Source organism: Mauremys mutica, chromosome 1 (genome assembly GCF_020497125.1).
Source record: "Mauremys mutica isolate MM-2020 ecotype Southern chromosome 1, ASM2049712v1, whole genome shotgun sequence".
Lineage (NCBI taxonomy): Eukaryota > Metazoa > Chordata > Testudines > Geoemydidae > Mauremys > Mauremys mutica.
In genome coordinates, this window is record NC_059072.1 from 137920242 (window position 1) to 137934056 (window position 13815).

At 49.3% G+C, this 13815-nt stretch overlaps 1 protein-coding gene across 1 annotated transcript in view; it reads left to right on the plus strand.

Annotated features, from left to right (window-relative positions):
- Positions 1–529: 529 nt before the first annotated feature.
- Positions 530–13815, plus strand: part of LOC123355584 (alpha-2-macroglobulin-like protein 1) — a 39203-nt gene continuing 25917 nt past the window's right edge. The window contains exons 1-15 of the mRNA XM_044998206.1: positions 530–673; positions 1305–1488; positions 2414–2576; positions 3686–3738; positions 4529–4549; positions 5089–5248; positions 6114–6198; positions 7463–7577; positions 8528–8642; positions 9442–9551; positions 10093–10260; positions 10719–10949; positions 11602–11665; positions 12099–12244; positions 13465–13614. Coding sequence (XP_044854141.1) covers positions 615–673; positions 1305–1488; positions 2414–2576; positions 3686–3738; positions 4529–4549; positions 5089–5248; positions 6114–6198; positions 7463–7577; positions 8528–8642; positions 9442–9551; positions 10093–10260; positions 10719–10949; positions 11602–11665; positions 12099–12244; positions 13465–13614 — 1824 coding nt within the window. The 5' untranslated portion in view covers positions 530–614. The remainder of the gene's footprint in view (positions 674–1304; positions 1489–2413; positions 2577–3685; positions 3739–4528; positions 4550–5088; positions 5249–6113; positions 6199–7462; positions 7578–8527; positions 8643–9441; positions 9552–10092; positions 10261–10718; positions 10950–11601; positions 11666–12098; positions 12245–13464; positions 13615–13815) is intronic.

The following is a 13815-nucleotide window of genomic DNA, read 5'->3' on the forward strand; positions in this document are numbered from 1 at the left end:
AAAGCAGGGTTTGGGGTGGAGGCTGACAGCTCGTGATTCCCCCCATGTAATAACCTCACGACCCCCTTAGGGGTCCTGACCCCAAGTTTGAAAACCCCTAGCCTAGGGGAAGGACTCCATATCTCATATCCAGATCCCTCTGCCCAAATTGCATGGCATAACTGCCTTCTTTGCTCCAAGGAGGAGCCCTCCCAGGAGACAATACAATGGGCAATTCATTTCCAGCCAGAACAAAGGGATACAAGTGACAGGTGATCAGGACCAGGCCCGGGTCACTGAGCAGCAATGTTCAAGCTGTTTATCTAGGAAAAGCATTTGGTCAACTGTCTCTGTGGGGACTTTGGAGGGGGACACCATGTACTGATTGGTGGCCAGAATACAGGAGGCTGTCATTGGCTAAGGGACATTCTGTATGGTACACCCCCCTTGCTGCTGAGGAGTATAATCGCGGGAAGGAGACCGAGGGAGAGAAGGGGGGGGGAGACAAAGCCCCCTCCCATCGCTTTGCTCAGGCTGCCCCCCAAAAGAAATTACCCAGCAGCAGCTTCAGAGACCTTGAAGGAAGAGGAATGTTTCAGCCTCTGCTGCCCACACACTGAGAGTCTCCTGGGAGGATGTGGACAGCCATCACCCTAAGCTGCTTGCTGCACTTCACGGCCACTTCACCCATACTGTGAGTGATGCCAAAACTCCATTTCAATCCCAGTCATCAGGGGAACAACTTAAACAGATGGACCATTTTCCCATCTAGTCTGCTACCATGCCTCCTGCCACAGCGGGTCAGACCAATGGGCCATTGAGTCTGGGATCCCACTTTCCAGACTAGATCAGATCATTCGTCCTTCAGCTCACACATCCTGCCTCCTGCACTCCCATGGAGCCTGGCATCCTGCCCTTGTCACACTCGGGCACATCACTGGGCCATCTAGACTGCAGCCATCTGAGGCTACAGGTATCTGGAGGGTATAAACACCAAGGAGGGAGAGGAGTTGTTTAGGGGAGCCCAAGGAAAGGAAGAAAGGAGTAAAGACAAGAAACTGAACATGGAGACATCTCCCACCTGAATCAGCGGGAAACATTTCCTATGAGTGAGGGGTCAACTAATCCACTCTATGGGATCCCCATTGCTTTTGACATTAACACTATGTCAAAGCGCAGCCTTGAAAGGGACTGTCCTGCCTGGGGCTGCTGGGCCGCGTGTGTACACAGGGGTGTGTGTATAGGGGTATGTGTACAGGAGTGCCCGTTCCTCTTGCTGAATCCTCACTTTGATTCACTGCTGTGCCGTTTCCTCCCTGCTGCAGACATTACATGGTGGTGATCCCTGCAGATCTCCACTACCCGTCATCCCAGGCCGCCTGCGTGCATATCAACTATAACGCGGGGAAGCTCTATGCGACCCTGCTGCTGGAGCGCTCTGGGGGACAGGATGTCTTGTTGCGAAAAGAGATCACAAAGGAAAAGACCTTTGAGTGTGGCAAGTTCCAGGTGAGCCTCCCTCTGCCAATGCTCTTACTCCTCCTCCATTTCCCTCTCTTCAAGGATCTTAGCACAGGGAAAAGTGTTGTCTTGGTAGCCCTTTCAGGCTGTACCCTGTAGTTATCCCTAGGTCAGGTACAGGGTGGATACATTTCCCACACTGACCACCGCCACTAAAGTTCCTCACCCTGCCCTGGAAGAACCCATTGCAGTGGGAAGCAGGACAGGTCTGTCTCCATGCTCCTATTCCGTCCCTGGCCTCTTTCCTGAGAGAACCAATGAGGAGGCCAGTTAGTGCCAAAGCGTGATGGTGCTTTGTGTGATGTGGGGACTGAGACCCAGCAGTCCAGTTCACACAGAGGCCGCTGACAGCAGCCAGAGAATGTGTGTGCATGTTATGTACAAGCTGCATTGTCACGGCTGATTCCCAGGAAGAGAGAATCTACAGAAGAGCTAGGACTTAGCTGTGGTTTCTTTACTGAGGCTGCTGGACACAGGCAGACCCTGTGGATCTCTCTGGTTCTCCCACTGACTGACATGGCCTGGGCTGCCGGCTAGCACCACACTAAAGACCATGGAAGTGGCTGCTGACTACACTGCAGCCCTCTCTCTCCCCTATGCTTCCTTGCTAACTTCTCCCACCTTTCTGTCTCCTCGGGCCTTTGCCCACCTTCCCCCACTACGTGCCAGGGCTCAGAGGCATCACTTGCATCCTTTTCCCTGCCACTGCAGTCTCCTGGCCAGTAAGGAAGTGGATGAAGCCCATGCCTGGTGGTTCCTAGCTAAATCTGGATCTGGGGAATGGAGACTTTTCAGTACATTCCACTGGGTGATGGGGGGCAGGGACCACTGTTCTCCTTTCCCCTCCCCCACTTCTAGCCGGGACCCCAGGGAGTTAATCTGGGGGCTGATCACTCTCCCTCTTCATATTCAGGTTGTGCTTCCAGCTAACAGCACTGAGGAGGTTGCCCGCATCAGACTGTTCATCACTGGCCGCAGGATTGATATTCACGAGGAGAAGAAGGTTCTGATCCGTCGAGTCAACAGTGGCACCTTCATCCAGACAGACAAGCCTATTTACAAACCAAGACAGACAGGTGAGAGCTCCTGCTAGGAGCAGGTAGTGCCCATATGTGTGGGTGTCCACTCACATACACTTCCCCTGTACACAGCCTGGGGCAGATCCTCTTGAGAAGCGGGGTCTGGGTGGTTTTCAAACACTGTTCCACCCTTTTCTCTAATCTTGGGGGTCATTTCAGCCTTTGGCATAAGTTGGAATTGCCTCTAGGCTGTTTTAACTCATGCTGGCTTGAACAGCCCACTAAGGGTATGACACTCCAGGGTGCAGTCCAGATCAGAGAAGGGGCTGTGTCCTGCAACCCGGGGTGCCTCACAATGCTTTGCTTCTGTAGCTCCCAACAAAGAAGTGGTTAGTTTTCAAATGATACCTCCCAAGGCATATTTTGTACAAAGATTATTACAATGGTGCATAGGGTGTGAATACATCGGTGCATTCCGTCCCAAAGGGCCATTCCACTAGTCTAGGAACATCAGAGCACAATGTGCTCTAGGCCTTTTTCCAGCCTGAGCCTCTCTCCAATGTGCCACTACCCCACCAGCCACAGCCACTTTACCCCACCCAGGGAGTCTCCTACCATAGCTGCCCTGAGTACAGCCTAGTCTATGTGTGAGCCTCACTGCCCTCTATTGGATGGAGTGCAAACTGCTCAGCAGTATGCCATAGGCCCTATACGGGTAACAGTCAGTGGAGATTCGCCTTTAGCTCAAGTGGATAGAGCCAGGGCTCTTGAAGCAGGAGGATCTGAGTTATATCCTTGCTGCTGCTGTGAAGTTCTGAATGGCCACAGTGTGTAGCATTTGTGATGAATGTGAAACTCCAGGAGGCCACACATTAAGTATCTGTAGGTGAACGTGCTGGGAATGTACATGTGAATGTTTGTGTGTGTACTGGTGATGTAATCAGTACTACTCACAAATGGATACCCCGTGTGTGTACAAGGGTAGGGACAAAGGTGAATAAGGACTGGGATAGCAGCGAAGGCTGCAAGGCAGGACTGAGGGGCACTGGCACAGCTGTGTGGGGAGCCCAGGACAGGAATAGCAGGGCAGCTGCAGGGCAGGACTGAGGTAAATAGCTGATGGGTCTCCATCTTCTAAATTCTCTCCATTTTCTTTTCCCCCTCAGTGAAATTTAGAATTGTGACCCTGAATGAGGATTTCATTCCACTCAATGACACGGTGAGACATGTATGAGAGGATGTGAAGGAGTCTTCCCTGTTTCAGATCCCTTTTGTTTTACTCTCCCCCCATCCTTGTCCAAGTTCTGCCTCTTCTTTAGCTCCCAAATACATACATGGGCCTTATCTGTCAAGTGTCTGAAGAAGAGTAACACCCAGAATAATAACTGGTAACTCAGTGTTAAAGGCAGATGGGAATGGTGTCCAGTTGCTGAGCATGGAGCCCTGCCTGTGTTAGCAAAATGGCTGCCGAACACAGAAATGTTGTAAATGCCGATTCCTTATGGAGAGTCTATCAGCTCCTTCTGCTGGCTGTGCACGTGCAGCCTCCACTCTAGGGATGGCACAGGAAAACTGGTTTGTTAGGAATGCCCCACTGCCTCCTCTTGGATGTACTGTGAGGAGTGGATTGTTTGTAGTGAGGGCTCCCTCAAGCTAGAATTTACCTGGGACTCTTCTAAGGTATGGCCATTCCATAGCAGAGTTTGAGCTAGTGTCAGACAGGGAGGGGGTTCCCTATGTGGGGACTATTGGAGAAGAATCTAGTTGCAAACATGGGGTGATTACCAACCTGGCTTTTACACCCTTCCTCTCACCAGGCCTCATTGTAATGGGCTGTGCCACAATTTCTTTGGTGACCCTTACGCAATTAGTATTGTTTGTCAGGGATCTCAGCTCCCAGGTCATTGATCAAACTGCTCTCCTTGAGAAGCTTTGTGTTTCTAATGCATTGTTTACACTGCTGAGAGTGCATTTCTCTCTTCTAATGTTGCTGCCTCTTTTTTCCCCAGTACCCGCTGGTGTTCCTTCAGGTGAGTGCCACACACACACAAAAAATGGTATTTTTTGGTGCAGGTTGCAATAATTTGTTTACATCCTTGACTGTATAGATGCCACAGGTCTCTGTTTTGAATTTTAGAAGTTAATGGTTCTAGAAAATAGACGTTTTCAGGGCTTCCCTCTGTATTCTAGAGACTTTGAACCAAGTTCTGCTCTGTTACACCAGTGCAAATCTGAGTTTCTGGAGATTTACACCAGTATGAATGAGTATTCACTTTGGTTCTTTATAATTTACAGTTTAGAATTTTAAGAGATCTTTTCTCTAGATCAGAGCATCTCTGGTCTTAGAAGCTACAACTGTGTAGTCTTCAGGATTTCTAGAATATCTAGGCCATATGAAGCCCAAGAGACAATTGATTCTAGAAGCTTTAGAACTTGGGTTCTAGAGCCAAGGCCAGTTTAGAACCTGTTAGGTAATATCATCTAGAACCCTTGAAAGAACTGGATGTTGTGGATTCTGGATCATTTAGATGCTGGAACAATTAATTATGCCTCTCTGCTGTGGGTGCAGGACCCTAACAATAACCGGATTGGCCAATGGCTGGATGTGGCTCCACAGGAAGGCATTGCAGATCTGTATTTCCAGTTAGCTGCTGAGCCCCCACTGGGGACGTACATCATCAGCGTGGCCAAAGAGAAAGCGCACAGCAGCTTTTCCGTGGAGGAGTATGGTATGCCTGGGGAGAAAGACAGCTATAGGGCAGGGGAAATTTAATCTGTGGGAGACAGATCACACCTGGGGAGAGGAACTGCATCTTGATATGAGAAATCTCCTGTGGATGGATGGGGAAGTGCTTTCTAGGAGGGAAGGTAGTCACCTCTGATAAGGAAGGGAATCAAATCTGGTCTGATCTGAGAAGATATCCCTGGATATTGCTAAGGAAGGAGATAATTCTCTGACCCCCAGCTTAGTGTGGACAAAGAGAGCTAGGTGTACACACCAGTCTGGTTAGGTACAGACTGTAGAGGCTATGACAGGACAATAGCAGCACTGGAGCTTTCTGTCACAGCTGGCTGATCTCCAAAGCTGACTGTACCAAGGATGTTAGGGGGAGATTTTCAAAAGAGCCCAAGTGACACAGGAGAACGTTGACTTTCAATAGGACATATGCTCCTAAATCATGTGAGTGCATTGGTTATTTCTAGGGGGCAAAGTTGAATTTGTATACTCCCCTTCCGAAAACTGCTGGAGAAGGGGTTCATAGCTCAGTGTTTTCTGCCTGGTCACTATAGAGGGGCAACAGGAGCACATTGATAGCTATGGCAGCCTCTTTCCCTCTCCACTCATTACAAACAGCTGTCATAAGGTGAGGGACATTAACAGACAAATTCACTGTTATTTGGGCCCCTACAGAGCCACAGATCCAACACCAACAGGGAGCATCAGGCAGGAGTGGAACTATACCTACATTTCATAAAAGAAAAAAATGGGACCCCCAACTCTACTATGGTCCAGCCCATATTCATTCTCTTCACAGCCTGCTCCTCACCAGGGTGTAACTCTTCCCTCCATTCTCTCCGGTTCTTTCCTTCCAGTGCTGCCAAAATTTGAAGTGGTTTTTGAGGAGCCAACTCAGATTTATGCTTTGGATAAAATCTTTCCACTCCGAGTGTGTGGCAGGTGAGATGGCTGATCTGGGGCGGGGGGAGCTGCTAATATACTCCAGCCTGGGATGAGCAACCGCCCCCGCCATCTATTAGGGGAACCTCAATGGGAGAATTTAACCGAGTGACTGTAAATATATTTCACCGCGTCTCAGTTATATTAGGCCAAGCTCATTCCTGGCCACCCTTTGACATCTTTAAATAGCTAGAAAAATCACCCTAATTATTAATTGTCTCCCATTGCTCTAGCTCCCTTCAGCCTAAAGGATCTCCGAGCTCTTGACAGAGTGCATATGCAGGGATCACCCAACCACTGAAATACAGCCAGTTCTGGGGTGGAGCACAGCAGATAATCTGTGCTAGTCACACTACCGAACAAGACAATGAGAGGGGAAAGGAAGAACAGTTTCACTAGATGATACTGGAGGGGAAATTCTAGGGAGGGGAATGGGATGGCTCCAGATGGAATTTGGCCAGGACATGTGGATTACAGCTTGATGAAGAAGAGCAGCCCCTCACTGATCAGCCTCATCAGACCCTGCAGTATCATGCCTCTACTATCTCTCAGGGCACTGGAGTTAGGGCTAGTCTACACTGGCAATGCTAAAGCACTGCTATGGCAGTGCTTTAACGTGGTTTGTGTGGTTGTGGCAGAGTGCTGGGAGAGAGCTCTAAAAACCCCACCTCCACAAGGGGCATAGCTCCCAGCGCTGGAGCACTGTCTACACTGGTGCTTTACAGCGCTGAAACCTGCAGCACTCAGGGGACTGTTTTTTCACACCCCTGAGCGAGAAAGTTGCTGCACTGTAAATTGCCAGTGTAGATAAGCCCTTAGCACAGACTCAAAGGGTAGAGGGTCTCTGCTGAACATCACTTACACCACTTCACACCTTGCAGCACAGGCTCCCCTAGCACTGTGTGCTCAGATACCATAGTGATGGGTGCAGGGTAAGAGCTTACACAGATAGATAAGAGAGAGGTGCTGGGACATTGACTCAGAAGGAAGAGTTTGAGAAGACTTAACAAAACCAGCAGCTTGGAGGTCGTCCATCCAAGTACTGACCAGGCCAGCCCTGCTTAGTGCCTGAGATTGGACAAGATCGTTCTCGTTGCTTCTAAAGCTGCATCTACCTTGATACACTGTGAATATCCATGAAATAAATGAGATCTGGAGATACAGTAAAGCACACCCACCCAGAGAGATTCCCCTGTTTTCTTTGCGTGTGTGTGTGTACACCCCTTTCCATGTGTTCTCCCACCCCCCACACTTTCTCACATAGATACACCTATGGGAAAGGCGTGCAGGGGAAGATCCAGGTGAGCCTGTGCCAGACGAGTTGGTGGTATTTCTACGGTACCCATCGACCTCCTCTCTGTCAACACTACAACAACCAGGTGAGCTACTTAGGAAGAGCTGAGCCCCATAGGGTGACAATCTTGTGAAGCAGGAGCTGCGATGCCAGCTGAGGTGGGACAAGGGGAAGGAGACACGATGCAAGACATGTTATTTTAATTGATTTCACCCTATGCCTAAAACCTGATTTTGTTCCCTGGCCCCATAACCAGCTGCCATTGCCTCTGTTGTTCTTGTTAATAATCTTGGCAGTTGTCCCTTATTTGGTAGTTCATCCCTTGCCTATTCTCTTTTTTAACCTTGCCTGTTTTATATGATTTTCCCACTGAACCATTTCAGATTTAACGTAACACATATGAATTTCAGAAAGCCCGAGAAGCCTTTTAACAGGGGCAACAGAGTAGACTCCTCTTCCGAGAGGCCTTTCCACCACAAAAATGACAACCTCAGCATTGACACCCCTTTCCTCTCCAAAACCACCAACCGATCACCTCTCTCAATGTCTTGCTCTCTTTGGTGCTGAAATCCACCCACTTCTGACACCACGTTGTGTTGTATGGTGGTGCAGACAGAAGCCAAAGGCTCAGCACTATCTGCATACAACGGTGTTTTAGTGAGACTTATCTCATTAACTCTTGAAGTGTGTCTTACACAGCCTCTGGGGGTGGGGGTGCGTCGCAGCATGGCTAGACTGACACATGCTAGTTCTGCTGATCTAGTGCCCTAAAAATAGCAGTGTGGCTGCAGCCATGCAGCTATGGTTAGCGTGCTAGCTTGAGCAGAGCTAGCACCTGTGTCTCCCCGTGCTCAGAAGCACTCTCCAGCTGCAGCGTAGACACCCCTTTCAAGTGCCTTGCAGCACAGAGCAGGCTGAGCTCCCTAGGAGCAGGGGTTCTGTTCTGACACAGAGGTAGCTCATTCCGTGACATCTGTCCCTCCTGCAGTGCGGTGCTGTCCCAGCACCAATCGCTTTGCTCTCTCTTGTTTTCAGACTGATAAGATGGGTTGCTTCTCCACGTCTGTGTATCTTTCTGTCTTCAACCAGATCTCCCCCGATTACCGCAGCAACATAGATGCAGTGGTCACATTGGTAGAGGATGGCACAGGTAACCTCAGAGGAGTCTTTGAGGGTATAGGAAAGGCACTTGAATAAACATGCACCAGTATTATCAGGACCATCAGACTGTTAGCCCTGTTCTTAATACATTGGGAGCATTGAGATACAGGCACACAGGAGGCTCTGGGACTGGCCCTTCTTTGAGCCCAAAGGGGTCTCTGTGGTTAGGCAATGGAGTCAGGGCCGGCTCTAGACCCCAGTGCGCCAAGCGTGCGCTTGGGGTGGCATGCTGCCGGGAGGGCGGCAGGCGGCTCCGGTGGACCTCCCGCAGGCGTGCCTGCGGAGGGTCCGGTCGTCCAGTGGCTCCGGCGGACCTGCCACAGGCATGCCTGTGGAGGGTCCGCTGGTCCCGCGGCTCAGGTGGACCTCCGCAGGCACGTCTGCAGGAGGTCCACTGGAGCCGCGGGACTGGCAACTGCTAGAGCACCCCCCGCGGCGTGCCACCCTGCTTGTGGCAGCGCAATTGCTAGAGCCGCCCCTGACTGGAGTTACCCTGTTATGGGCTCAAGCCCATAAGGCATGTTGCTCTGTGGGTCCATAGGGGTGGTGTGGTCTAGTCTCATGGTGGGTCACTGACAGCTCTCCTATAGCCATCTGTAATTAGGTGGGGAGATCAGATAGCCAGGGTCCTGTGAGCACCATCTCCCTGGGGGTATAAAATGTGTGCAGCCTAACACATGTTTGTGTCACCAAAGGGCCTGCTCTCTAGTGGAATTGCCCAATGGGATGGTTCTGCTTTGTTTCCTGCCTCTCTCCCTCCCATCTCTTCTCCTGTCCCTTTCACTCAGAGGTGCAGGTCAATGCCTCCCGTAGCTTCTTCATCTCCAGGACAGCGGGGACAGCTACGTTTGAGGAGGTTAATCCTTATTACTACACTGGCGAGATCTACAGAGGGAAGGTAACTCTTAGCTAAACCATCCAGAGAGTACAGCAGAAATAATGTGCTCCCAATTGTCTCCTCGGCTGTGTCTCCTCGCCCTGCTCTGTCCCCAACACAAGCTCTGGGATGCCAGAAACTGAGTAATTCCCAGCCAAAACACTTGGTTCAGGTGGGGTTAAAACTGAGGTATCAGTGACTCAGGGTAAAAAATACAAACCCTGTACAAGAATGTCAATTGCTAAAAAAAAACCCCAAAAGACTAAAAATCCGGGGGATTCAGAGTTCAGGGTTAGACCTCAAGGAAACCCCAAACATTTGAAAGTATAGAATTCCATAGGCCAGGCTCCCAAGCAAACCCTCAGATGAGTCTGCATGCTTCTCTTCATATGGCAATAAAGGAGACAATGACTCTTAAAAGCAATGCTGGTAGTGCTGATGGCAACTGGGGTGTTCTCTCTGCCAGTGGAGATACTGACGGCGAGTTGGGTGAGATGGAGCTGGAGATTCCATACATTGATGAAACTGCTTTGTGTTCCTCAATTCCCCACGTGATTTTCAGATTAAAATTGTCGATCACCAAGGCAAAGCAGTGAATAACGCACCAGTTTACCTTATACTAAGCTACACCAGGCTGCGGTTTAACAAGACGTACATCACAGATGACTCTGGAAGAGCTTCCTTTGAGCTGAACACAAATGCTTGGAATGGTGACTCAGTCTCTTTGGAGGTAAGTGAGGAAGACTCCACCTCATGATTTGTGAAAGTCAGGGACTAATACCACTTTCCAGAACCAGGTTATTGCTCTGCAGGTATCCACCACCCCACCCCCACCAGTTCTAATGGAGAACCATATTTCAGACTTGCATCACCTCTGGATATTCCAGTTCTTGGCTTCCCACCAAATAGCTCCTTTGATGTACATTATTCCTAAACTGTGGATCCAAGTTATGGGATCCTCACATAACTGCTGGCATCCCTCAATCCTGACCTGCTGCTGTTCCAATCATGAGCTTCTCATACTGGCAAAAATATGCATGAGCAAGTTAGTATGTAGTGTAGATTTGCACCAGGGATGAATTTGGCCTAGGATCTCTAAGTCATGTCTAGGATCTTGACCTCCCTAGTCCCAGAATCTCTCTCATCTCATGGACTCACCCAGAGAGTTCACTGTTTATTTTCTGACAGGGGAGATTCCTGCTTCAGGACCCAGTATATGTGCCAGGGACAGTCAATGTGTATTACCAGAATGCCTACCACTTCATACAGCCATTGTACACCACCAGCAAGAGCTTCCTCAGGATCGTACGTGTGCCAGGAACAGTGCCCTGTGGCAAGAATGAGAGGGTGCAGGTGGACTTCAGAATTTACGAGAAAGACCTGAGTTATGGTCCCAAGAGTGTGGATTTTTCCTATTATGTGAGTCACTAGGGAAATGCAAGGGGGTGATGGTGATGGGTTAAAGATGCTGGATCAGAAACCTCGAGAGATTCAAGCCCTGTTTGCACAGAACAGAGAATGTGTGTGCACGCGGGCACACACACACTCTCCCTCTCTCTGCCTCCCTGCTAGTGTTCCTCAGCTCTGCATTTCAGAAAGCACCTTTAGGGAGGTGAGAGGGAAGTTCAACATCCATGGCCCAACCAGTCCTTGGTCTCTATACTAAGATATCCAGTGTAGTGACCATTTATTTATTGTTTCCCTCTATTCAATGTGGCAACTGTGCCATTAGGAACAGAGCCACTGAAATAATTTCAATAATAAAGTCCATTGGTCAGCTGTCAAATGGGCAGGACTTTCACTCACTAGTGACCCTGGACTAGATCAGAACTGGTGCCTGACAGGTAAAAGTTTTCATATCCCAGTCTCTTTATCCCCCTGAGCCATCTACTCCCCCATGCCCAGTGGCTCAATTGTAGCTGGTGTCATGGAAGGTGAAGGGCTGTATGTCCCATTCTCCCTAAGTCACCATCCATGGAGAGCCTGGTCTGCGTAATGCTATCAAGCTATTGACCATATTTCTGGCATTTCCTAGCCCTTCTCTCATGCCTCTTTCTCTCTTCTCCCTTAGGTCATTGGGAAAGTGGGGATTGTCCTTTCAGGTCAGAAGACTTTCTTGGTTGGGTCATCAAAGAGTAAGTGCAGGCACCTCTTCTACACAGTGATCATTCTGTGCTGTGTCCCCACAAGCTCCGCTCCATGATGTAAGCCATGTAGGGTAACTTTGGGAATCTCCCTCCTTGCAAGGCTGACATCTGCTAACATCCAGCGGACTGAAGGTTTCAGCCCCCTCAGGTGATGGTTAGAGTCAGGGAGATCCTCTGGCTGATCTATAATGGCAGGTCAGAGCTTGAGGAGTTCATGGGGACACTGATTGTTTCATGGGCTTCTCTGGAAATCTCCTTGGTTCTGAGAGACCCAATTCCATGCGACAAAGGCAGGGAGAAAGGGAGCAAAATGGCAGAGGAAGAGTGATGGTAAAAGGGGAAGATCTTGGTATATTTGGTAGTGGAAATATACCCTTCTTTTCCTCTCTCTTTCTCTTCTTCCCCTCACCCCCCAATCCAGTGATGACGGGCACTTTCTTCATCCCTCTGGTCTTCACCTCCGACTACGCCCCAGCTCCTACGATTGTAGTTTATGTCATCTTCCCCACTGGAGGAATCATAGCTGATAGCGCCCCCTTCAGGGTCTCCATGTGCTTCAAAAATGAGGTAGGACTCATGGCTGAGAGCTCTGGGTTTGTGGGTGTGTGCGTCTGGGGAAGGAATGCAACAAGGTTATGAGGGTGTGAGGAGTAGATAAATGTGGGTGGCTGGGTGTAACTGAGTGGTTGGGGTAATGATTCACTGGGAATGTAGGGACCTGTATTTCAATATGTGTTTTTTGGTGAGGCACTTAGGGGAAGGGGAGCTGAAGAAGAGGGTTTTACCCTCTGCTCAGAAAGGTCCGAGATCTGTGACCATTCAATGTTTTTTGGAATCAAGTTCCTCAACCACAAGCTGAGAGAGCCCTGTGTCCTGCACACACAAATCTCATTCCTGAGGATTGACAGCTCCATTATTCCACAGGAGCTGTCATGGGGAGCTATGATCAGGCAAGGTGATCAAGTGTTTTAGGTCAGTGGTTCTCAACCAGGGGTACGCGTACTCCCTGGGGGCATGCAGAGGTCTTGTACGAGGTACATCAACTCATCTAGATAGTTGCCTAGTTTGACCGCAGGCTACATGAAAAGCACTGGCAAAGTCAGAACAAACTAAAACTTCATACAGACAATGACGTGTTTATACTGCTCTATGTACTATACACTGAAATGTAAGTACAATATCTATATTCCAATTGATTTAATTTATAATTATATGATAAAAATGATAAAGTGAGCATTTTTTCAGTAATAGTGTGCTGTGACGCTTCTGTATTTTTATGTCTGATTTTGTAAACAAGTAGTTTTGAAACTTAGCGGTACGCAAGACAAATCAGACTCCTGAAAGAGGTACAGTAGTCTGGAAAGGTTGAGAGCCACGGCTTTAGGAAACCTAGGCCAGTCCCATGGAGGGTTTGAAGAGGAGGTCTGAGTCCTTTGAATTTGACCTGGTATTCAGAGACAAGCTGGTGTGGAGAGAAGAGCACTGGAGTGATGGGCCCTCAGAAGGCTGTGCTGCTGTGTTCTGCTGTTTAGGTGCCTCTAATATCATTAGTTGCATGTTTTCCCTACTCCCCAATTGTCCTTACTCCTCAGTTGTCCATCCCTTCAGAGTCCATAGCCGATTCATTCTCTCCTGAAGCATGAGGGGAATCCCAGGGGACTACCTTCACCTGGACTATGTGGGGCTCCTCTCTGCTCTAGCCACCTTGCAGGCGGATCAGCAGAGGGGATTCTCTCTCTGCCTTTCTCCTCTCCCCTCTCATGTTCTTTCCCCTTGTGCCCTTTAAGGTGACGATAGGGTTCTCAGAGGATGAGGCCCTCCCTGGATCTGAGGTCAGTCTCGAGATGCAGGCAGCTCCCAGATCCCTCTGCGCTGTCCGAGTTGTGGATCAGAGTGTCCTACTGATGAGGCCAGAGAAAGAACTGAGCAACTCCATGGTAAATTACTGTATGTCTATCTGTCTCTGTGAAAGGAACAGTGAGAGAGAGAGAGAGAGAGAGAGAGAGAGAGAGAAAATAAGAAAACTACATTGCATCTATACAGTGCTGTCCTTCCAAGGCACTCAGAGTGCTCCATGAAGGGAGATAGTAGCATTATCCCTGCTGTGCAGATGGGGACTGTGAGGCACTGGCAGGGGA